Source organism: Podarcis bocagei, assembly GCF_964188305.1.
Source record: "Podarcis bocagei genome assembly, chromosome: 11".
Classification (NCBI taxonomy): domain Eukaryota; kingdom Metazoa; phylum Chordata; class Lepidosauria; order Squamata; family Lacertidae; genus Podarcis; species Podarcis bocagei.
The window spans coordinates 65981137-66004731 of NC_138136.1; the positions used below are offsets into that span (position 1 = coordinate 65981137).

The following is a 23595-nucleotide window of genomic DNA, read 5'->3' on the forward strand; positions in this document are numbered from 1 at the left end:
CAACATGGCCGCGGTGGCTTCCTCTCGGCTCTGCGCCGGCGCCGCGGGCAGACGGGGCGGGCGGCGCTTTTCCCTCGGCCGGGCGGGGGGCGGGTCCGGGGGACCCGGAGGAGGAGGAGGAGGGGAGGTCGCGCTCCCGCCCCTCGGCGCTCCTCCCCCAGAAGCCAGTCGCGCCCCGCAGGAGCCGCCGCCGCCGCCGCGTCCCCCCAGGTAGGACGGCGCCCCCCGCCTCATTCCGGGGGGCGGGAGGCGACTCTCCTTCCCTTGATCCGGACAGGAGTTGGGGGGCCGAGGAGGAGCAGGCGCCCCCCCCGGCGGGCGGGCGGGGAGGGAGGGAGGGAGAAAGAAGAAGTCGAGCGGCGGCGGGCGGCGTCCGGGCTCCGTCGGGTCTGGCTCCGCCGGCGGGTCCCTTCCCGCTCCGCGCCCTCCTTCCTCGGCCCGCGGGCGCCCCAGTGCCGCCGCCCCGGCCGCCTCCCGCTCGCGTGCCAGGCGCATCCCGGCTGGGGCAGGGCAGGTCCCGCCCTCCTGGCTTCCTGCCCGACGGCTTTCCCGTAGCCTCGGGGCCGGGCCCAGGCGGGCTCCGCCGCCCTCGGGAAGAGCTCTCCGGCGGGGAGGAAGGGTCTCTGCCCCGCGGGGCACGGGCCCTTCCTTGGGACGGGGCGGGCGGAGACCGCCTCCCGGAGGGTCTCGGCTTCCTCCTGCTCGGGCCGGTCCCGGCTGCTTGCACGTGACTTCCAGATGGGCGCAAACCTCCCATCCCCGCGGTGGCGGCGGCGACCACCTCGTCGGGGCTCCCTCGCCCGGGAAGCGGAGGGTTGCCGCCTGGGCTTGGGCGCGGCCCTCGAGGGCGCCCCTTGGGCAGGAAGTGAATCAGGCCGGCCGGGTTCCGCCCCGGCGAGCGGCAGGCTGCCGCTCTGCAGAGTCTCCGGCGGGCGCCGCTTCCCTCCCCGCAGCCCGGCCGGGCCGGGGCCGATCTGCCGTCGAGGCCCGCTGCCTGTCGGGCTTTTGCCTTCGGCGGGCCGCGCGCGAAACGGGAGCGCGGAGGCGGAGCGCGTGGCTTGGCGAAGTGCCGCGGCCAGTCCTGCTCCCGCCTTTCCTCCGACGGCGCTGCAGCCGCTTCTGCAAGGCTCTCCCGTTAGGCTGAGTCGCTCCCGACTCGCGGGGCTGCGCGCCAGGCCCTGGACGGTGCGGGTCCCACTTTGGCGACCCTTGGCCGGCGCTTCCAGGGCAGAGCTGCCCTCCTTTTCCTGGGCGTGGGGCGCCTGCCTGGCATTCCGGACAGACGTGGAAGTCCTTCTGTTTCTCTAGCCTTCCGGCCGGACTTTCTGCCCCTATTGGTTCCCGCACTCAGCTGCTGGAGCCCTTTCCACTCCCTCTTCGTAGCCCCTCGCACGGAGCCACGACCAGCTACTTATTCCCCGGGCAGGGTCTGCAGGGGAAATCGGAGCTCCCCCAGCCCAAAAAGCTCCCTCCCAACTGGCAACGGAAGAACAGCCACCAGCAGTTTGCCATCTTTCTTTACTGCAAGGAAACAGATTAAAAGTTGGTTCCCCTTTCCTCCTTTCTTAATGGAGTAAAGTTGTAGCTGTTTGTTCCTTGCTCTGTGTTGATGCCCCTCTGTTTTTCCGGCCTGCTCTCTGCCTGATGCTACTTGCTAAATTAATCATTTCCTCATTTGTAGTGCGGTTGTCATGTCTCCGTTTTTGTCTTTGGGGAGCTCAAGCTGCAGCGGCCTCTCTTTGCTGGGACCCTCACAGCTGCCCCCCTGAGCCACTCCGCAGCCTGGCTTCCAGCTGCCCCCCTCCCCACCTGGGCTCTGCGCCCTCCTTGCTCCCTCCAGAGGGGAGCCTGCTGATCCCCTAAGCTGTTTGTGACATGTGTCCTGCCCTGATCCCAGAACAAGGTGGCGATTGTACCCAGAGGCGGAGGCCCCGTGGGGTGTAAGATGCAGGCAGACGCCCCCCCCTCACTGCTCCACTTCAAGGGCAGCTTGGCTCCAGAGAATAGGGCTCTCTGTCTCTCTTGCCCCTGAGCTTGCCCCATGGAGACCCTGAGGCAGGTTGGGGCTGGGTGGGCACAGCAGCAGAGGGGGCCCCTGAGCCCTGGGGCCCTTGCTCCGTGGCTGGGCTCGGCCCTTCTGGGCTTCTGCTTCAGAGCAGGCTGTCCTGGCACCACCTGCGCGTTCAGTGGCAGGAGAAGGTGGGTGGCAGCTGATGGCCAGGTCTAAAGGGGCAGCTGGAAAGGGACCCGCAGTGGTGGCTGGTGTGTAGGGCAGAATCATGGCCCCTGGGCTGCGCCCCCCACAAGCCTAGTGGGAATGCATCCAGCCTGTGAAGGATGAGGACCCAGGATGTTTTGTGTTTCTGGGGCAGGGGGCCTGGGGGGGGGCACCTTCAGAGAGCAGAGATTGTTATGGCCTGGCAGGGAGCAGGAGACGTGCCTGGGCCCAGTTCTTTGATTTCCCTGAGGGTGTTGTGTGTGGAAATGCCAATATTGATAGGAGTGCAACTTCCTCTATAGAAAATCAATTTGTGCCTATGAAGCCCCCTTGAGAATGGGGGTCTCTCCCGCTTGGGGTCCTGCTTTTGCACCACGTGCCACCTCTTCAGGGCATGGGGGGCCCTCTTTCCGTGGTCCTCTGCGTCGGCTGCCTGGAGGAGGCTGGAAGGCTGTGGGGCTCCTGCCTCTGTGGCTGGCCGGCTACAAATTCCATATTTGGTAGCAGTCATTGTTTACGCCTCGGATTGCAAGGGGGGGGGGCGAGGAGGGTGAATGTTTTCAGGCTGCAGAGCTTCCCTCTCCCTGCTGGAATCTGCTCTTTGCCTGGGAGGGCTGCGATGAGGCTGGACAAGAAGGAGACTGGCTGCAGGACTCATCCGTGGAACCTGCTACAGGGTTTTTCAAAGGGGGGGGGGGGAGATCAGCAGTTTGCCAAGAGATTTCCCAAGTGTGTGACACTTTTTCCTGCCCCCTCTGCCCCCTTCCTGTGCTCCTGCCAAACTCAGAAGCAGGTGGGCTTTGTGGTGGGTGGGTGAAGGGCTGCTTGCCCTCTGGGAACCCCCTCCTCTGACTTCCTGGCTACCTGTCCCTGCTCTCCTGGTTCCCTTTTCCCACGCTCAGAAACGGCAGACTATGATTATTTTAAGAAATGAAAAAAATACTTGTGAGATGACGTTTTATTACAGTGAGTCTTGGGACACTGCAGAAGAGGCTTCCCGGCTTGGCTTCACTTCCTTCCCTTTGAAAAGATTTGACACACATTTTTCACGGTTCATCTTCAGGTTGTGGCGCTTGAGTAGACTTGGAGAGAGTCTGCCCCAGCTCTGAGGATGGTGCAGTGCAGTTGTAGCGCCCACTTAATTCAGGGGAGTTTGCTCCCAAGTGTGGTGACCGTGTTTAGGATGGCAGCCCTGGTCTTTCTGAGCATTTGCTAAGCCTCTTCCCCGTCCGCTCTTTGCCCTGAGTTCAAGGGCTGCAGAAGTTCCTTCCGATGCCTTTTGCAGAAATGGACTGTCTGATCAGACCAGCAGGCAGAAGTGAGTCTTCAGGGGAAATAGTTTTGGAGATCCTGTTTCTGAGAGTCCGGAATCTCCCAGCAATCTTTTCCGGCCATCCAGGGTGAGCCTCCTCTCCTCGTGCCTGCCAGGCCAGCGGATGAGGTGTTGGGGGGGGGCAGGTCCAGTGGCTTTGTTCCAGCCGGTGCCAAGCTGTATCCCCCCCCCCATCCCGCCCCCCATGCCTCTGTCTTTCCTTCTCTCCCTCTTTGGGAAGTCAGGTGGGCAGCTCCTTGAAGCCCCCACAGCCCTGTTTAGTGAAGGGGGCTGGGGTTCAACAGGACAGGCCCCCGCATCATCTCCGCCAGTGCTTTTAAAGTAAAAACCATGGACTGTATTCAGAGTGGACCCACTGAAATGAAGAAACTCTTCATTTTGGTAGGTCTGCTCTGGGGCTCTGTCTAAAGCTTTGTTTTGCCACATTAAACAGTCCTGCCTCCAATGGATCCTTGCACTGTAGTATTTTTAAAAATATTATTTATTATTTTTTCTCAAAAAAAGAGAAAACTTTACACATTTTAACATAAACCCTAAGTTACTTTATCTATTGACTTCCTGTCCTCCTCTTCCATGGTTTCCATATTTACCCTTAAATGCTGCACATTTCCCTTATTTAATGCATCCAATTTAACCTATTTGTCTTAATAATTCATGCTGTTGCTCATCTTGCAAGTCCCGCTCGCTTTTTCATTTTGCTATAGCAGTTCTTTAAATACTCAGTAAAAAGCTTCCAGTCCTCAGGAATTTTTCCATCATTTTGGTCTCTGATCTTTGCTGTTAATCTTGCCAGTTCTGCATACTGCATCATTTCCAAAAGCCAACCTTCTTCTCTTGGAACCTCTCCTCCTTTCCACCTTTAGCCATATTGCGTGGTTGTCGCTGTACAGTGGTACCTCGGGATGCGAACGAGATCCGTTCCAGAGCCCCGTTCGCATCCCAAACAGAATGTAAGACACAATAGCATTTCTGCGCATGCGCAGGTCGCGTTTTGCTGCTTCCGCGCATGCGCGTGACATCATTTTGACCATCTGCAAGCGGCAAAACCCCGAAGTAACGCGCCAGGTGCAAAATGTTCCTGGCGCCTGGCTAATTTCGAACACTGCTTTGAGAACTGCCAGTCTACAGGTATTTTATACAAAATGTCATCATAGTAATTAGCGTTCAGGGGCATGTTTGATTGTGGAATCCTTTAGCCAAGGCCAAGCTGTTGTGGGATCTGGCAAGGAGAGGGCCGCCCCATCCAGACAGAACTGACCCCTTGAGAAGTCCTTTCTGCTTCCTTGGCATCCAAGGAAAAGGAGGACGGAGAGGCGTGAGAGTCCTTTGCGTACTGATGGCATCAGTGTTAGAAACGGGGTAGAAAAGCTGGTGGCCAAATGGCTCCTGGAACCCAGGCTATGGGCGCAGAAGCAGAAAGCGAGTCACCATGTTGTCCTTTTTGCAAGGGCGACTCGCTCTTTGGTGGGGGAAGCGGCGCTTGGCTGTACAGTAGGGATCCTCCTCTGGAGTTGGGTGGGGAGGCCTTTCTGAGCCAGTGTGGTGTAGTGGTTAAGAGCGGTGGACTCGTAATCTGGGGAACCGGGTTCGCGTCTCTGCTCCTCCACATGCAGCTGCTGGGTGACCTTGGGCCAGTCACACTTCTCTGAGGTCTCTCAGCCCCACTCACCTCACAAGGTGTTTGTTGTGGGGGAGGAAGGGAAAGGAGAATGTTAGCCGCTTTGAGACTCCTTAAAGGGAGTGAAAGGCGGGATATCAAATCCAAACTCCTCCTCCTCTTCTTCTTCTCCTTCCGCACCCTCAGCTCCCGCCTGGTGACTCGCAGCACTTCCCTGCACATAGGGCAGTGATTCTTCCTTCTCTGGAGCAGCGTGGATAAAAACCAATGATTTTTTCCAATAAATAAATAAATAATTTTTTAAAAAAATTTAAATTGGATTTTTAAAATTTAAATCAGATTTTTAAAATAAAATGCTTTTGGAGGAAAAATCTTTCTAAGGATAATTTTCCATTTAAGTTACATTATAGTCAAAAGGCTATTCATCGGGAAATAAGGATTTGTTTTAATTCTTTCATGTGTGCTGAAACTCGCTCTAAAGTTTTTTTTTATTGTTTAACCACATCAGTTAACAAACATGGATACATATGCTATAATGTTATTATTTTAGTTAAATAAATTGTTTAAATTGTTATTAAGGAAATGATTATTTATCTCCTTCCAATAAAGTACAGCAGAAAAATTGCCCAAATATAAGCAAAAATTTCATAATTACCTGTCTTTGTGTTTCTAATAGTATAACCAAATCAGCAATTTTTGATATAACTGTACAAACTACTCTGAAATGTTATTATTCCAAAAATGAAACCTTCATCTGGTTGTAAATATTAAGATTATACCAGCAAGAATGAGTTTTTCTGTAAAAAAATGATTTAAATCAAGTCTTACTGACTAGTGATTTAAATCGTGATTTAAACCAATTTGATTTAAATCAATCCACCCTGCTCTGGAGTTGGGGGGGAGTCTCTTGGAGTTGGAGAGCCAGTGTGGTGTAGTGGTTAAGAGCGGTAGTCTCGTAATCTGGGGAACCGGGTTTGCGTCTCCGCTCCTCCACCTGCAGCTGCTGGGTGACCTTGGGCCAGTCACACTTCTCTGAAGTCTCTCAGCCCCACTCACCTCACAGAGTGTTTGTTGTGGGGGAGGAAGGGAAAGGAGAATGTTAGCCGCTTTGAGACTCCTTAAAGGGAGTGAAAGGCGGGATATCAAATCCAAACTCTTCTTCTTCTTCTTCCATGCTCTCAGCAGCTGCTGCAGCAATTTTATTCTTGATTCCCAGTCCCAAGGCTTCTCAAAGTGCTCGCATTCTGACAATCCCCAGTCGCAAAAGGCACCTGGCTAATTTTGAACCCTGTCTGGCATCCCTGGAGAGAGGAGAAAGGATAGATGGAACCCTGAGGAGTCCTGTAGGGCAGCGGACAGAGGGTCAAGCATCCATCAGGCAGGCTGGCATCCTCCGCCAGGCTCTGCCTCCAGTCCCCATCCTGAGCAGTCTAGAGCCAGTGGCCTCAAAGGCCACGGAGAGATCCAGAAGAACCAACCGTCCGGTTCTGAGCAAAGGCATCCAAAACTCCTTTCCAAAGCCAGGTCTGACTTTGGATATGTTGGATCCCAAATCCTCTAGAAAGCCGAGAGTTGAGTTGCCACAACCTGCTCAGATAATTTGCTAGGAAATGGCAGTGCTGAAGAGCAAGACGGGCTAATAATTATCCAGGAGGGCAGCAAGTCCAGTCAGGACCGCTTGGGCGGACGTCTCATGCCTGCTTCCTTTGCAAGAAATGGTACCATTTAATTTTTAAATAGGTCCTGGCAGCTTCTGCCGCCCCAGACTGATTGGCCTTGTGGTTTTCACCAACCAGGTCAGGCAGGACTCAAGGCTGGTCTGAAACCTTGGAGCGACTGACTGACCCCCTCAGGCTGCATGCGCTGAGCTCTCTTCCTCTAAAGAGCATCACTGCTGATCCCATTCCTCCGAATCTGGGGCTTAAATTCAAGCCACTTTGCCAGGAGAGCATGGCGCAAACTGGTCGCAGGAGCCCCCTGGAGATCCTGGCTCTCAGAACCAACAGATCCCTCCCTGGTGTGTGTGTGTGGCCAGAGTTATGCCCTGCAAGTGCTGCTCACCTCCCTCTCCCTCCCATCAGCCCCAGCCAGCATGGCAAGCAAGGGCCGGAGGGGGTGACACCACCTGCCCATGCAGAAAGGCCCCCCTGGCCAGCCCTGCTCTCAGGTAAATGGAGACGGGGATTTCTCTGCTGCCTTTGTTGCCATGGAGGATTCTCTGACATGGGTTCAAGACAACACTGGGACTTGCAGGCGGCTGGTGCTTCGTTCTGATTGGTTGCTGGGCTACTCAGGATCCAGTGATGGCAGCAAAGGGGGTGGAAGAGAAGGCGGTGGCTGCCTGGGGTGCCCATTCATGCATGTTTGAGTTCCCTTGAGTCGCCCTGCGCCAGGTCATGACTCATCCCAGCCCAGAATGGTGGATCTTGGTTCGCTTTGTGCTCCTGCTTGCCTTCTCAACTCAGTTGTGGTCTTTCATTGATAGGCATTTGCTGTGGTTCCTGGGTTGCCAAGGGCTGGGCTAGATGACCCTCAGGAGTCCTTCCAACCCTCCAGTTCATGAGCATGGCGGTGTGCTGCTCGGGTCTCAAGGAGGAGCGGTGGAGCAAGGCAGGCTGGCTGCTGCAGCACCAAGGAGAGCCCCCAGGGAGCCACTTGCTCCTCAGAGGGCAGGAGTGGGGCCCTGTTGAAACTCCACCTGCAAATCTGCCTCTCCCAGGCTCTCCCCATTCGGGAGTCTCATAAGAGCCTCTTGGACAGGCCAATGGCCCCTCTGGTCTGGCGTCATTCAAATGGTGTGCGTGCATGCAATTATGTGGGGGTGGGGCTTCCCTGGGCCCCCCAATATTCTCTTCAAGTTGGCACCCCTGTTGGGGAGGTGCTTCATTGGTGCAGTGTGTGGATCTTGGGGCGCAGATGTCTCTTCCCCTGAGGCCCAGTGGCCTTGCAGGTCCTTGGGGTTGCATTCTGCTTCCTTGAGAAGTCTTGAGTCAGGCCTGGGAGGCGTCCAGCATTCCCTTGTGCCCGATGGCGCAGTCCCTTGTGTGATCATGTGCTGGGTGATGTGACGGAGGTGGAGGAGGGCCACGGGGTTGACATTTTGCTGGGCACCCAAGTAGGGAAGGCGTTCACCAGCTATTTACACCACTGTTCAAAATTAGCCAGGCGCCAGGTGCATTTTTTGTCTGGCGTGGGTCCCACTGTGACGACAGGGAGATCTCTGGATGCCAGGCTGGTGACTAAGGAAAACAAAACGCCCCTTAGAGAAAGACCTGGGATATTTTCCCCTTGAAGCTTGTATTCGTTTTATTCTGGATTGTTTTATCTGATGTTTTAATGTGCTGTAAATGGCTTTGAGACTTGTTCTTTAAAATATAAAGTGGTATAGAAATGATAGTAATAGTAGTAGTAGTAGTAGTAATAACAATAATAATAATAATAATAATTGCTGCTCTGGTCCATGGGGTCATGAAGAGTCAGACACGACTAAAAGGCTAAACAACAACAACTACATCATCCCGGGGGGGGGGGGGGGACAGAACCTATACATTCCATTGTACCAACAGCAGCCCAGGTTTAAGCTGCCATTTGGCAATGAGATTATATATCGGAGTTTCTGCCACTGATTTCCACCCCCCAGTATAGTAAGTTTGCCGACTCTTTTTCCACTGAGTTTTCCTTTTGGGGCTGCAACTTGACTAGAGCTGGAGCAAAGATGACTAGGGGTTTTGGAAAGTATTTTGGGGTCTCTTTGTTGGAGAAGCCTGTGACTTGGTTGAGAGCAGCATTGGAAGTGGGGTGGGGGGGTGGGGAGCTGAGCTGTCCCCTCCCAGCCTGAAGTTCCTCTTCCTGCTCTTTCTGGCCCTAGTGGGGGTGGGGAGCGGAAACAAGGACCTCCAAGGGGGGGGGGGCTGGGCTGGGGCTGGGGAGGATGCCGGCAGAGCCGCCTTGCCTTGTGCCCTCCCCAGGGCCGCTGGGCTGTGTACAGAATTGCCGGTTCCCAAAGGCTCCCGTCAGGCCTGAGCGCTGAGTGTTTTGCAGGAGAAATCCCAGCGTGCGCGTGAGAGAGATTGTGAGCGCGTGTGAACGTGTGTGCATGCCGCTCTGGCAGGAACCTGGCCCCTGCTGGTGAGGCCAGAGAGATTGCACAAGGCCCATCAATACATTGGCCAAAGCAGGGAGGGGGGGCTGGTTGTGTGGCTGTCTCCCCGAGGCCTGCAGAACCGCTTGCTGAGCTGAGTGCTAACCACGCTGCTTTGCACAACTTCCTGTGCAGAGAGAGCAGGCCTTGCAGAGGTGCCCCCCCCCCGCAGCTGTGAGGGGGAGGCTTGCAAGCCCCTCCCTCCTCCTCTTCCGGCCTGGCAGCTCAGGGCAGACTCTGCAAGTGCACCCAGCCGGGCCCAGAGCGCTCTTGGCACAAACTGGGAGCATTAAGAGGGGACGGGAAGAAGGTGGTCTTCAGTCCAGGCTTCACCGCCCCCCTGGCAGCTGTGGGGAGCTCACTTGGGGTCCCGGATGGTTCCCCCACTCCAGACACTCTGACCTTGCAGGGTGAGAACCAAACTGAAAAGTCCCTGGAGAGCAGGGGCCTCTAAATTCTTTTTAGAAGCAGCTGCAAACGTGTGTGTGTGTGTGTGTGTGTGGTTGTTTTTTTTGGGGGGGGCAGATTGAATCGGGACTCCAGCCCTGGGGAGGGGGTTGCTCTTTCCCTTTGCATCATTTTCCCTCACAAAGCTTGTGCTTGATCCTCTTGGAAAACAGCTTCAAAGGGATGGTTTGTCCCCCCAGGGAATTGACACCAGGGAGGAAACAGCGACCCAAACCAGCCCCCCCCAAGCCATTGGAAGAGACATGAGAGGACAGCAGCCCCTCCTGCCTGCCCCCCCAGCCAAAGGCACCTCCCTTCCTCACCCCGCCCCCCACTGGATCAGGCCAAGGCTCAGCTAGCCCATCATTCTATTCTCACCAGATGTCCCAGTGGGGAAACTGCAATCCCAGCACCTGGAGGCATAGCAGAGCTCTTGTGGGCCCTGGCTGTGGGTCGCACTCTGCTCCATGCATGTGTCTGATCCCTTTTCAAGGCTAGCCAAGCTGGTGGCCACTTTCAATCCCAATTGCTTGTTAAATGTATTTATAACCTGCCCTTCTATTAAAAAACAAAACAAAACACTTATCGGGGCAGTTTACAGAATGATAATGATGTCCCAGAAACAGTTTAAGATGAAAAGGCCGGAGCGCAGGAGGTGATGAGATTGATAGAGCATCAAGTTCCCCTCCTGGCAATTGGCAAGTGTGCTGTCAGCCCCCTTGCTATGGGGAGGGGAGGCTCTGAGCAGCGTTTGAAATTAGCCGGGCACCAGGCGTGTTTCACGACAGACAACTGACCTTTTGCGAGAAAGTGGGGCAACGTCTGGTCTCCAGATTTGGCACCTGACATCTCCATCTGACTGGCTGGCATGGCTGCGATGCCCCACCAGCCAGCTGATCTTCAGGGCAGCGCAGCACCAAAAACTCAAGGCACACAAACCATTTGCTATGCAAAATCTGCCTAGACCTACCGTTCTGGAAACTATAGACTGAAGGTGCCACCTGGCTCCTAGATGTTATATCTCAGTTTCTAACACTGGCGCTGAGACTTGGGTGTGGGGCAGAGAAGACCCTCCCACTCCTCGGGGGGGGGGGGGGGCTCCCAAGCGGCGTTAGAAACTGGGATAGAAAATCTAGGAGCCAAATGGCTTCTGGGACCTGGGTTGTGGGTCTAGTCGTCATGGGGGGGGGGGCGGCAACACTTTCAATTATTTGAATAAGCATGAAGGTATATATTTGATATGCTTTATTAATTCCAAAAAGAAAAAAAAAACAGTAAACAAAAAACTGATACACATTACCAACACATATAATACTTTAAACATAGCATGAATTAATACACAATTCACATAAGTGACACATTTTTATCAGAAATTGTTAATATATGTTTAATTTGGTGTTTACCACAGAAATATTGGTACCGTACAAAACACATTGTTAAACTCCTTAACATGTTGCCTGTCAAAATATCCATTGAGGCTTCAAATAATGTACGTTTCAGTAATCCTTGAGTGTCAGCCTGGCACAAAAAACGGCACCCAGACTTTTTGAGATGCTGGCAAATGGAGCGCCTGGCTCCCTGCTAATTGTGAGCCCTGCTCCCAAGCAGAACCCGCCAGCGCTTGGCTTTCTCCGTGATCCTGAGCCCTGCAGAGCTTGGAAGGGGGACTTCCCAACTCTGGCAAAGGGATGGGGGCTGGTTGAGAAGGACGGGGGGCCCTTGTCTTCTGCCTTCCCTGACTTCCGCTTCTGAGTGGCTGGGGTACCCTGGGGGCACATGGAAGCCAGCTTGCCAAGGGGCCAACCCCCTTGAACTTGGGGTGCCACAGAGGTGCGGGTCTTGGCTGTGCAGCCCTGTCCCTTCAGGGACTCCTTCGCAGAATGAGAGCCTTGTAGAGTCAGGAGGGACCTGGGGGGCATCTAGTCCACCCCCTGCAACCCAGCGCTGCTTCTCTGCGGCTCCCCCCAGAGCGATGGGGCTTCTTTCTCTGGGAACGGCTCCTTCTCTTTCAGTGTACAGAGTCCTCCCCCCCCCCACTCCTTATCTCCTTTCAGAGGCTCCCATTCTCACCCGGCCCCCCTTTGTGGCTCCTCTGATCTGCTCAGGCCCCCCCTGCTCCCATCCTGCTCTCCGCCGGCCCCTCCATATGAGGAAGAGCCCTGCAGCAGAATTGGACCTCTGGCCAGCACCCAGCTGCCCACCCTGACCTGCCAGGAGCCCAAAGGCCCGATCCTGCTCCGGCTCCTGGGGGTCAGACCTTTGCTGCTGGGCTGTTGGAGGTGGCAGGAATCGTCCCACCAGGACCAGCAGCCATGGGGAGCCCTTTCCCCCTCTGTGCCTTTGCCTCATCCCCACTTGCACCTTCTGGGCGCAGATTCTGGACGCCTCTCCTGGGATGGGCTCCAGAGCTCTGCTTTGCTGGCTGACTCTTCCTCCTGAGGAGTCCTTTCCTGGCCCTGGATCCGTCCGGCTGCTGCCTTGCAGGATGAGAAGCCAGAGCCTTGACTCAGGCCTGCATTCTTGGGTGACACCTTAGGCAGCGTGGAGCTGGCTCCCCTCTGCAGCTGCCTGTCAGCAAGGACGTGTTTTTTCCTGTTTGGGGGACTCGCCTGGCTGCCAGCCCCGCCCCCCCCCCCCGCTGTCTCTCGCAAGATCCTCTCTGCTTCACCTTGCAGCATCTGCAGGCGACGCTTCAAGGCATGGGGGGGGGAGCGTGCCTGGTATTTCTCCCTGCGCACCTTCCATCTCTGCTGGGGCCCTGAGAGCAGGAGGGCTGTCCTTGGGACTCAGAGCAGCAATCCTAGCATTGAGCAGGCTGGTCTTTTGAGCAGCCCAGCCCCTCACAGCGTTCCCTCTGGGGCATCTTGTCAAGGGGCCTCTGGTAGCTCACAACTCAGGGGGGCAGTTGGGAGAGCATCTGCCTGGCACTCCCCCCCCCCACATTTAGCTGCTGCCTGGCACCCCCTTGGGCTGCCTCTCGCCTGGACCTTCCTGTCTTGAGATTCTGGGTTGTCTGAGCATGGGCACTGACACCCGTGGGCATGACTGGGGAGGCACCAACTCCCCTCTGCCTCCCGGGATCCGCACGACCTTTGACACGGCAGCCCCAGGCCTCTCCTCTCTGCCTTGTGTGTGTCAGAAGACGACTTATTTGTAGATGCAAGAAGCTCAGGTGGCCGCGAAGGAAGAGCTTCGGCAAGAGACCAGGCGCCAGGCAGGGATTAGCAGAAGGAGCCTCGGAGAACCGTTGGGCAAACGCACAGCTTAAACTAATGCCAGTTGGAAGTGCTAGTTGCAAGCAGAGCCTCTGTGCCCGGAGGGTGCTCTACCTGCCAGGAGCAGGTGCTGGCAGCCAAATAGCCAGGGTTGGATTCTGAGCTCCCCAGGAGAGGCTGCTGTGGGAAGCTGGAGACGGCTGGCCTGGATGGGCCTTGGACAGGGATGATGGATAGGCAGGCGCCTGGATTTTGGCTGCCTCTTTCCTTGTGGCTTCCCTCCTTCCTTCTTTTCCACACAGTCTGGCTGACCCAAACATCTGCCAGGAGAGGGCGAAGGGGCTTTGGCGAGGCCCCCCTGGGAGAAGCTGGAGAGAGATCCCAGGGGCTCTTTCCATTGTCCTCATCTGGGAGAGGGCAAAGACCCTTGAAGGTACAGTGGTGCCTTGCAAGACGAAAATAATCCGTTCCGCGAGTCTCTTCGTCTAGCGGTTTTTTCGTCTTGCGAAGCAACCCTATTAGCGGATTAGCGCTATTAGCGGTTTAGCGGCTATTAAAGGCTTAGCGGCTTAGCAGCTAAAAGGCTATTAGCGGCTTAGTGGCTTAGAAAAGGGGGGGGGAGCGAAAAAACTTGCAAGACGTTTTCATCTTGCGAAGCAAGCCCATAGGGAAATTCGTCTTGCGAAGCGCATCAAAAAACGGAAAACCCTTTTGTCTAGCGGGTTTTTCGTCTTGCGAGGCGTTCGTCTTGTGGGGCACCACTGTACAAGCCCTGCCTGGCCAGAGGGTCACCCTGGCTCTGGATTTACCAAATTGGGTGGGTGGGGCAGCCTCCCAGGCCCACATGCCACCTCCCTCCTCTTGTGAAAGGCTGGTTTTCCTGCTGGCTCTTGACACGGATCCCATCCCTCCGGAGGCGGCATGTGCTGAGTAATGCCCCTAACTGGAGGCGGCTGGAAGAGGCATTCTGCGCTGGCTGCGGGATACACACACTGCCTCTCTCTGGGCTTGGGCAGCCCGGCTGGCAGACTTCCTGGGCAAAAGGGCAACGGCTGATCCGGTTGCCGGCCCAGACTCCCCATTGGCCACAGAGCCTGGGCAAGCGTGGGGAGAAGGTCGGGGCGGCAGGAGGTCTGTGCCGAGGGGCGCAAGTGTTGCTTTGTGCCTGGAATGGTGCTGCTTCTCTCCGTTTCCTTGGTGGAAGGGGGGTTGGTGGCACGCATGGGTGGGGTGTTGGTGCCTTTGTGCCACACGTGCCGCCCTCTGCCAGGGTGCTTCTGACATTCCTTGGCCTGCGGGGGGGGGGCGAACCCTTCCCTTGCCCGATGGGCTCTGTCAGCCAATGGGGAGCCTTGGCCTCTCCAGGCGCTGCATTGCTGAGTTGCTCAAGAATGCAGGCCTGGAATGTTTCTGTGGAGCGAGAGGGGGCTCCTCCATCTGCCTCCTCCTCCTCCTGGGCCACGTACAGCTTCTGCTGCTGGCGCTCTGCCTCCCCTCCACCCTGGGGCCAGTGCAGAGCGGGCGCTGGCCCCCAGGAGCAGCCCCAGCCTGGCTGGGGCCCCTGCAACACTCCTGCTGCCTTTCTCGTGCTTCCGCTGCCACTTCAAAATCAGTTCCCTTTGCTCTCCCTTCTTGCAAAATCCCACCCATCGCCCACTCCCTGTGCCTGCAACGCTGCGGTGAGGCTGGAGCCTGCCTGCTGACTCCCATCCGCTGCCTTCAGGGGGCAACCGGCCTCCCAGAATGGCTAGCAAGTTCTAGGTCCAAAAACCCCACAGTTAGCACAGCAGCAGACGGAAAGCGGAAGCCACAAAAGGAGCCTCTGGCAAACTCTTTCTGAGTCAGTCTCCTTGATGAAAAGGAAGAGACAGAGGAGGAGGTGGAAAGAAGAGGAGCCCTTCATTTTCTTTGACCCATAGCTGGCATGTGTGGGGAGCTGGAGCCACCTTGGGGGCTTGCATCCCCTGCCTGGACACCCTCTGTGGGTGCTCCCACAGTCTCCCAACCACGTAGGGCCCGACCACATGGGGCAAACGTGGCACCCAGTTCTGAAGGACCCTTTCCTTCCTGGAGACTCCCTCTGTGCTCCTGGCCTTGTCCCAGGGCCACGGCAGGCCGGACTGAGCCTCCGGGGTCACTGGCAGGACCTTTTCCTGCCCCTGAGCTCAGTTCCTGGCAGAGGATGAGAGCCGTGCAGGGGGCAGGGAGGATCTGGCCCAGGGCGGAAGAGGCTCAGGCCAGGGGAGAGCCAGGCTGGTTGCTGGTCTCGGGTCAGGAAATGGGCTGGAGGAGATAGGAGGAAGGAGGCAGAGGAGGGGGTGAGGAGCTCAAAGCAGCAGCAGCAGGAGCTGTGTGCCCAGGCAGGCAGAGGCAGGCAGAATCCCGGGGGCAGCAGGAGGGCCAGTGCTTGAGGGCCCTGGGAGGCCCGTTTGCTCGGAAGCTGCTTCTTTCCAGTGGTGGAGCACAGCTGGCCAAGACCTGCACAGCCAAGTGAGACACTTTGGGCCGGGGGGGGGGGGCTTGTGCTGTTCAGAATTGGGTGCTCAGAAGCTGGTTCACAGCCCAGTGAGGCATGGTGCCACGGGGCAAGCAGGTGAACCCAAAGCAGGCCCCCAAAGGCCTCTGGGACAGGGCCCCTGCCAGGCTGGGAGTCCTCTCTGTACACAACTTTGGCCAGGGCAGGAGACCAGTGCATGAGGGAGAGAGTGCCCACCCTCCTGGCCTGGCAGGGGCCCCTCTGGTGCTTGGAGCAGCTTCCTAGGAGAGGGCAAGATGAAGCTCCCTGGGTTCAGGCACTGGGACACCACAGAGGAGCTGAGCTGGGCAGGCCAGGGGGATCTGGGATCCGCAGCCCCTTCCCCAAACCCGGTCCCTGTCCTGATAGGAGCCAGCCAACCCCCCTCCCCCGACAGTTGGCTTCCCTTGCCAGGCTGCAGCTGCCCACATCCTGCGGTTCTTCAGGTGCTCAGCTGGGCTGGTGGAGATCAGGTGGGCACAAGGGTTGGTTTAACCCAGCCCAGGAGGGAGCTGGGGTGGATTCCTGACCAGGAGACCTTTGTCTAGACAGCTGAGTCTAAGGCAAGGCTCGCCCACCTTCCTGTCCCCCACCTGCAAGCCACAGGTGGGCATCACACACACAAACACCGCAACAAAAGGCACACCACACCCTGTTCTGTTGGCTAGGAATACAGCATGCTTCTTTCCTGCTTAACTTCCGCAAAGGGGGGCACATTGTAGTCACCAGGGAAGGTCTCGGGGCACCAGCACCCACGTAGTTGCCATGTGGGTGACCCCTGGTCTAAGGTGCAGCAGGCAGTTCAGGCAGTGGGTCCAGTTGCGACAGAGTGAAGGTGTCCTGCCAGCAGGTTGGGCGACTGACGTCTCCACCATCCGACCGGCAGGCAGCAGCGTGGAGATGCCTGGTCACTGTTTTATTCTGGATCCTTTTATTTGATGTTTTAATGTGTTGTAAACCTATAATAATAAATCTCTCTGGGGGAAAAGGCAACTAGACAGCGGTGGTGACCGTAACTGAGGATGAAGGGGTCATTTGAGCTTCTGTCTTTGCATTTATCCCTGCCTTCAGGTGCCCCTTGGCTCACGGGGCCAAGATTTGGTGCCCTTGAGGGCCCTGGAAGGCAGCCAGCAAGGAGGGCCCCTGGGGTCCCTGGTCAATGCCCCTCGAGTGGAAGAGGACCTCCTGTTCAGATGAGCCTTTGACAAGAGGGGACCCAGCCTCGGGGGTCCCTGGAAGAAGTGTCGGGGGGAGTTTGCCAGGATCCTTGTTGGCTGCCTGCCTCCTCCATTCCCCGGGCTCCTCGCCCCCTTGGCTCCTCTCAGCCTCTGTGGCGGAGGCACCAATGCTTCTGGCAGCCAGTTGCCGGAAACGGCGACAGGGGAGAGGGCTGTGGTGCCCGAGTCCTGCTTGCAGGTTCCCCCCAAAGGCTGGCCGCCATGAGAACAGGAGCTGGAGTCAGTGCCCCCACTGGCCGATCTTGCAGGCTCTTCTTCCAGTGAAGCCTGGAGCCACACGCTTCCCTCCTGCGGTTTCTCCGTCACCCTCGCCAGCCACTTTTCCGTATCTCTGGCTCCTTTTTGCCGCAGGGTCTTATCAGCCGGGGCTCCTGGCAGGCTCCCTTCCTCTTGGACAGCAGGGCTGTCACTCCAGAGCGACTCGCTGTTCCTTCCTGCTCAGTCCTGGGGCCGCTGCCTCCCAGCTGCAGGGGCCACTTGCCTGCAGAGGCCCCCTGGCTCCCCCACAGCCCACATGGGGGGCTTTGCACCTGCCCTCTGGATCGCCAGCACTCCTGCAGCCAGCCAGGCACTTGTAGTTGGGCAGTTTGCCCCGGATGACAACATTTCTGTCTCGCCAAGCTTTTTCTGCAGAATCAGTTCTATTTGGGGTTGGTCATTTGTTCTCCATTTTATTATTTTATAATTAGATGGTGCTTTAATGACTTGATTGTGCATTGTCCTTTTTCAAAATGAATTGGTAGTTTGTAAAAATCCATATTATTGCAGCATATACCCTTTAAGGGGTCTGAGCTGGAGGTGGGGCACCAGGAGCAGGACTTCGGGTTCCTGGACTAGGTGGGCACTGGCCAACGATCAAAATCCACCAGGCGCCTTTTGCACCTGGCTATCAGCCGCTTGCGACCAAAGGAAGATGCCCGGGTGCCAGGATGGCGCCTGTCTGGGGATCCTCGGCTCTGGACTATTTCACACACAAGCAGCACATCCTCATGGCAGCGTTAGAAACTGGGATACACAGGCTAGGAGCCGTATGGCTCCTGGGATTTGGATTGCAGGTACCAAAACAGAATGTTTAATCATTTACATATTTAAAGACAGATGCAACAATTATTTATTTATTCCTTCTTTCTTTCTTTCTGCTAGGTGAATCAGGGAGTCTGCAGGATAGCAGCTGATTCGCCCGGCAGCGCAGCAGCAGCAAAAAACAAAGACGTTCTTTTATTCCCATGCTCCCCTGCAGACCCCCTGAATCACCCATCCAGCTGCAAAAAAGGGACCCTGCGGATCATGCATGCAGGAGTGTGCAGCTGCCCCATGCAGCCATCAAACCTGCAACTTTGGTGTTATCAGGACCACGCTGTAACCCCCTGAGCTACCCTGGCTCTGCATATCCTGTAGAATTCTATCCATTGTGTTTTATCTGCACAACCAGAATGAATTTCAGGAACCAAAAAGTCGACTTTTGAGCCATCTGGCTCAACAATGGCAACGAGACCTTCCGTTTTGGCAACTGTAACCCTGGTTTAAGGAGCCGTTTGGCGCCTAGCTTATATATCTTGAGTTTCTAACACTGCACAAAATTGAGGAGGGCCTTGGTTGGAGCTAGAACTGCCCTGTTTCCTGGAACTGCTACCCTTCCTTCCTTCCTTCAGTTCAGGGTGACTTGTGTTGGGGACCCAGGTAGCTTGTGTTGGGTCCAGCTCCATCTTGCACTTTTGCCAATTTTTTGCGATTGGTGCGATTGTTGTCGTGAAAATCTGCCCACTGATCACGCAAATAAGCCTAGTGATCAGCCTGGCACCCCCCAGCAGGCGGCGCTCGCATCCCTGGCGAGTTTTATGTGATCGGTGGTCAGATTTCCACGATCAGCAGGCGGCACTGCCTGGCGGGCAGTGCTCGCAATCCTGGCTGCGACAGCCGGGGGTGCAAGTACTGCCCACCGAGCAGCCGGGGGTGCCAGCGCCACTCACCAATTGTGAAAATCCAACCACTGATCCTGCAAATACACCTGGCGGCATAGGGATGGCATGGGGCGACACAGCACAGGGACATCACTGGATGCCGAGTGCCCCATCCCACCCCTATGGGCACTGCACCCCACCCTTATGGGCAGTTTGCCCTGCCCCTGGGCACGCCACCGCGGGTGCCCGAGAGGCTTCCTCCGCCGCTGCCTGCGGCTTCACTGAACCTCAGGCTCAGCTGTAAAAAGACAAGTGGGATTCTACCTTGCCTGGCCCTTGTGGGGGGAAGAGTGGATGCCCACCCAAGTGGCCTTGGAGCCATTGGATGGCCGAGCCGGAAGGAACCCCTGTCAGTTGACTAACCTTTGCTTCAGCAAGTGCTTCCTGGCTGAAGGGACTTGTGGCCTCTCCGGGGGTCTTGCTCACCAGCGGCTGTGGCCCCTCTTTGCCCTGCAGGTGAAGCAGGAGTGGGGACCCCCCAGCCGCCACCATGGTTGCCTTATCCCTCAAGATCAGCATTGGCAACGTGGTGAAGACGATGCAGTTTGAGCCGTCCACCATGGTGTACGACGCCTGCCGCATGATCCGGGAGCGAGTTCCGGAGGCGCAGATGGGCCAGCGTAAGTCGGAGGGGCAGGGGGGTTGGGTAGGCTGGAGCAGCTGATATGGGGGGGGGCTTGAGTGTCTTCTCAGCTGCATCTCTCCACGTCAGGCAAGAGAGGGGGGCCTGCCCTTCTGATGAAGAAAGTCGGGGAGTGGGGGGCATCTGCAGAGGCAGGTCCTCAGGCCCAAGCACAGGGGGGCCAGGCGGGCTGGGCCTCCCCAAAGCCCTGCCTGGACCTCCGTCTGCAGCCACTGGGCCTGCCCTTTGGCCTGCCCTGGGAGAGTCTTTCCTGCTCTTTTCCAGCCACCGACTTTGGCCTCTTCCTGTCGGACGAAGATCCCAAGAAGGGCATCTGGCTGGAAGCTGGGAAGGCCCTGGACTACTACATGCTCCGCAATGGGGTGCGTCCCCCCTCCTTCCTTCCCCGCCTGGGTTGTCCCCTGGCAACCCCCTCCCTTGCCAGGCGGGCGTCTCCTCCTTTGCTTGGCCCCCTCTTTCCCCTCCCCTGCCCCCCCCAATTTCCCTCCTCTGGCCCTCTCTGATGCCCCCCCTACAACGTTCCAGGACACCTTGGAGTACAAGAAGAAGCAGAGGCCCCTGAAGATCCGGATGCTGGACGGGACAGTCAAAACGGTCATGGTGGACGACTCCAAGACGGTCACAGACATACTCATGACCATTTGCGCCAGAATCGGTGAGGGGGGGGGGGCTTGATCCAGGGAGGGAGGGAGAGAGAAGGCCTCTCTACCCCCAACACAGAGACACTTGTCTTGCTCTGCAGAAGGCAAGAGGGAGGCCCTTCTCTGGGAATGTTTCCCAGTCTGGTGGGACTGACCTCTCTCCCCCCACCCACACTCTTGACCCGGGGGTCTCCCCGCCTGGCAGGCATCACAAACTACGACGAGTACTCCCTGGTGCGGGAAATTGTGGAGGAGAAGAAGGAGGAGCAGACAGGGACCCTCAAGAAGGACAAGACGCTCCTGCGGGATGAGAAGAAGATGGAGAAGCTGAAGCAGAAACTCCACACGGACGATGAGTGTAAGTCGGTGGGATGGGGGACGACCCACGAGGTTCCAGGAGCAGCGGGGCTGGTTGGATGCTCCACAAAGAGTGGGGGGCTCTCCTTCCCCCCGCCTCCCCTCCCAATGTTCTCTGCGCCCCCACAGTGAACTGGCTGGACCACGGGCGCACCCTCCGAGAGCAGGGCATCGATGACAGCGAGACCCTCCTCCTGCGACGGAAGTTCTTCTACTCGGACCAAAACGTGGATTCGCGGGATCCTGTGCAACTCAACCTGCTCTATGTGCAGGTACTGTTCCCGTCACACAACCCTGCAAGTCTCGGGCATTATCCTAACCCCAGTTTACCTATGAAACCCCCTCACCCCACATGCAGCTGCTCAGGGGGACGGGCTACGCCATAGATGCCACATAAGCCCCACTTTCTGCGTTTGTAAGCATTTGATCGTTTAGTGTGGCAGCACCTGCCCTCTGGAACTCCCTGCCTCTTGATATCAAGCAGGTGCCTTTGCTTTGCACATATCTGCGCTTGCTAAAAACATTCTTGTGTAGACCCCCCCCCCAGATGCTTAGAAAGTAGAAGTGGAGTTCTAACCTGTTTTAGTTTTTTTAATTTATACACTGAAATATTAACACTGAAAAGTAAAGTATTGCACTTGGGCAAAAAAAAATGAGAGGCACAAATACAAGATGGGTGACACCTGACTTGAGAGCAGTACATGTGAAAAGTCTTGGTTGACCACAAACTTGACGTGAGCCAACAGTGTGACGCGGCAGCTAAAAAAGCCAATGCAATTCTGGGCTGCATCAATAGGAGTATAGCATCTAGATCAAGGGAAGTAATAGTGCCACTGTATTCTGCTCTGGTCAGACCTCACCTGGAGTACTGTGTCCAGTTCTGGGCACCACAGTTCAAGAAGGACACTGACAAACTGGAACGTGTCCAGAGGAGGGCAACCAAAATGGTCAAAGGACTGGAAACGATGCCTTATGAGGAACGGCTAAGGGAGCTGGGCATGTTTAGCCTGGAGAAGAGGAGGTTAAGGGGTGATATGATAGCCATGTTCAAATATATAAAAGGATGTCACATAGAGGAGGGAGAAAGGTTTTCTGCTGCTCCAGAGAAGTGGACACGGAGCAATGGATCCAAACTACAAGAAAGAAGATTCCACCTAAACATTAGGAAGAACTTCCTGACAGTAAGAGCTGTTCGACAGTGGAATTTGCTGCCAAGGAGTGTGGTGGAGTCTCCTACTTTGGAGGTCTTTAAGCAGAGGCTTGACAACCATATGTCAGGAGTGCTCTGATGGTGTTTCCTGCTTGGCAGGGGGTTGGACTCGATGGCCCTTGTGGTCTCTTCCAACTCTAGGATTCTATGATTCTATGATTCTGTAAGCTTTGAACTCAATTTTAATGTTTTCTCTTTTTATTAACTGCTTTGAGGTTGCTGGGTTTTTTGTTTTTCTTTTTTACAATCAAGCAGTGTATAAAATTTGTGAAATAAAATAAATAACCCCCAAGGTACACCTGGCAGGTGCCATGAAGGTTGGGTTGGTGGAGTGGGCAGCAGGTCTCTCCTCCCCCCCCAGCCCAAAATCCTTGTGTAGAGGATGGGAGGGATGGGCCCATTAAGGAGATATGAATGAACTGTGAATTAATTCAGGAGAATGACTTCCCTGTGCCCCGCCCCCTTCTTCAGGCCCGGGACGACATCCTGAACGGCTCCCACCCCGTCTCCTTCGACAAGGCCTGTGAGTTTGCGGGATTCCAGTGCCAGATCCAGTTTGGCCCCCACAATGAGCAGAAGCACAAGGCGGGATTCTTAGAGTGAGTGCCCCTGCCGGTCTCTGCCCGCTTGGCGTGGGCTTCGCAGCGGAGCGCCAGGGGAAACTGGGTCACAGGGTGCCGCGCAGAAGCGAGTGGCCTTCCCTTCCTGGGGGGGTTTCAAGTCGAGGTTGGTCAGCCGTCCGCCAGGAGCTCTTCACTGCACTTCCCTTATTTGGGCAAGGCCTCCTTGCGCTGGGCAGGACTGCCCCCCCCCCAGGGGATGAGTTTGGGTTGGGCAGCAAAGGTTTGGGCTTCTTCCTTGCTCTCCCTCCCCTCATGCCCCCCCTCCTCCCCCTTTTCCAGCCTCAAGGACTTTCTGCCCAAGGAGTACATCAAGCAGAAAGGCGAGCGCAAGATTTTCATGGTGAGTGGAAGCGGGGGGGGGGGGGACTGGCTGCAACCAGGGACCCCTTGGACCTCCAGGGGAAGGGGGCTCACAGGGGACACTCCTCCCCCTCCACCGATAAGTGGGCTTGGGGGTGGGGCACACCTGGCAAAATATCTGCTTTTGACAGGATCTGCTGCCCATTTCCCAGAGGACCCCCTGTGGGGACCTGGGACGCCTCTGCTGTGTGGGGCGGCTCTGGCGGGAGAGGGGGCCCCTTTCCCTGGGGGTGGGAGGAGCAGAAGAGTGACCCCCCTGTGTTCTGCCCTCAGGCGCACAAGAACTGCGGCAACATGAGCGAGATTGAGGCGAAGGTTCGCTACGTGAAGCTGGCCCGATCCCTCAAGACCTACGGGGTCTCCTTCTTCCTGGTCAAGGTGAGGGGGGCCCTGCCCCATCTCTCTGCCCTATCGGGGAGCCCCCTGCCTCCATCTGAGGTGGGGCTGTTGCACCTTGGCTCTTCTACGCCTCGCAGGGGGGCGGGGGGGCTCTCCTGCATGTTCACCCTTTGAGGTGAGCACGGTGGCTCTGAGGTGGCTGGTGCCCCCTTGGTGCAGGGGGAGCTGAGGGCTCCCCTTGGGCCTGACCCACGTGTCCCCCCTGCAGGAGAAGATGAAGGGCAAGAACAAGCTGGTCCCCCGCCTGCTGGGCATCACCAAGGAATGTGTCATGCGGGTGGACGAGAAGACCAAGGAGGTCATCCAGGAGTGGAACCTCACCAACATCAAGCGCTGGGCCGCCTCCCCCAAGAGCTTCACGCTGGTAGGCCTTCCTCCTCCTTCCTCTTCCTCCCCCGCCATCTCCAGCTCTCTTTGCCCCGTCCCCGGGTGTCCTTTGGAAGAAGCGCAGGGGCAGAAGGGGGCTGCCTGGGGCCGCATCCTGCAAGCAGAGGGTGGGCAGGGGGGAGGACTGAGCAACATCCGGTTTTCAACATCGTGCTGCATCCCCAGCTGAACATTGCAACAGACAATGTCTGGAATGAGGATGGAGCTGTGCAGGGCCTTCTCGGTGGTGGCGCCCTCCCTGTGGGACACCCTCCCTTCGGATGTCAAGGAGATAAAGAATTGCACAACT

The 23595-nt window shown here is 56.7% G+C and overlaps 1 protein-coding gene across 3 annotated transcripts in view; it reads left to right on the forward strand.

Moving 5' to 3' along the window:
- Positions 1–137: 137 nt before the first annotated feature.
- The window catches only part of TLN1 (talin 1), a 53675-nt gene continuing 30217 nt past the window's right edge, over positions 138–23595 (forward strand). For 2 of the 3 annotated variants that reach the window (XM_081213354.1, XM_081213356.1), the window contains exons 1-10: positions 138–210; positions 19143–19306; positions 19594–19691; positions 19855–19984; positions 20176–20328; positions 20457–20599; positions 22009–22136; positions 22440–22500; positions 22794–22898; positions 23128–23283. In XM_081213354.1, coding sequence (XP_081069480.1) covers positions 19177–19306; positions 19594–19691; positions 19855–19984; positions 20176–20328; positions 20457–20599; positions 22009–22136; positions 22440–22500; positions 22794–22898; positions 23128–23283 — 1104 coding nt within the window. In that variant the 5' untranslated portion in view covers positions 138–210; positions 19143–19176. Of the gene's footprint in view, positions 211–19139; positions 19307–19593; positions 19692–19854; positions 19985–20175; positions 20329–20456; positions 20600–22008; positions 22137–22439; positions 22501–22793; positions 22899–23127; positions 23284–23595 lie in introns of all 3 variants that reach the window. The other variant, XM_081213355.1, reaches the window with a different exon arrangement.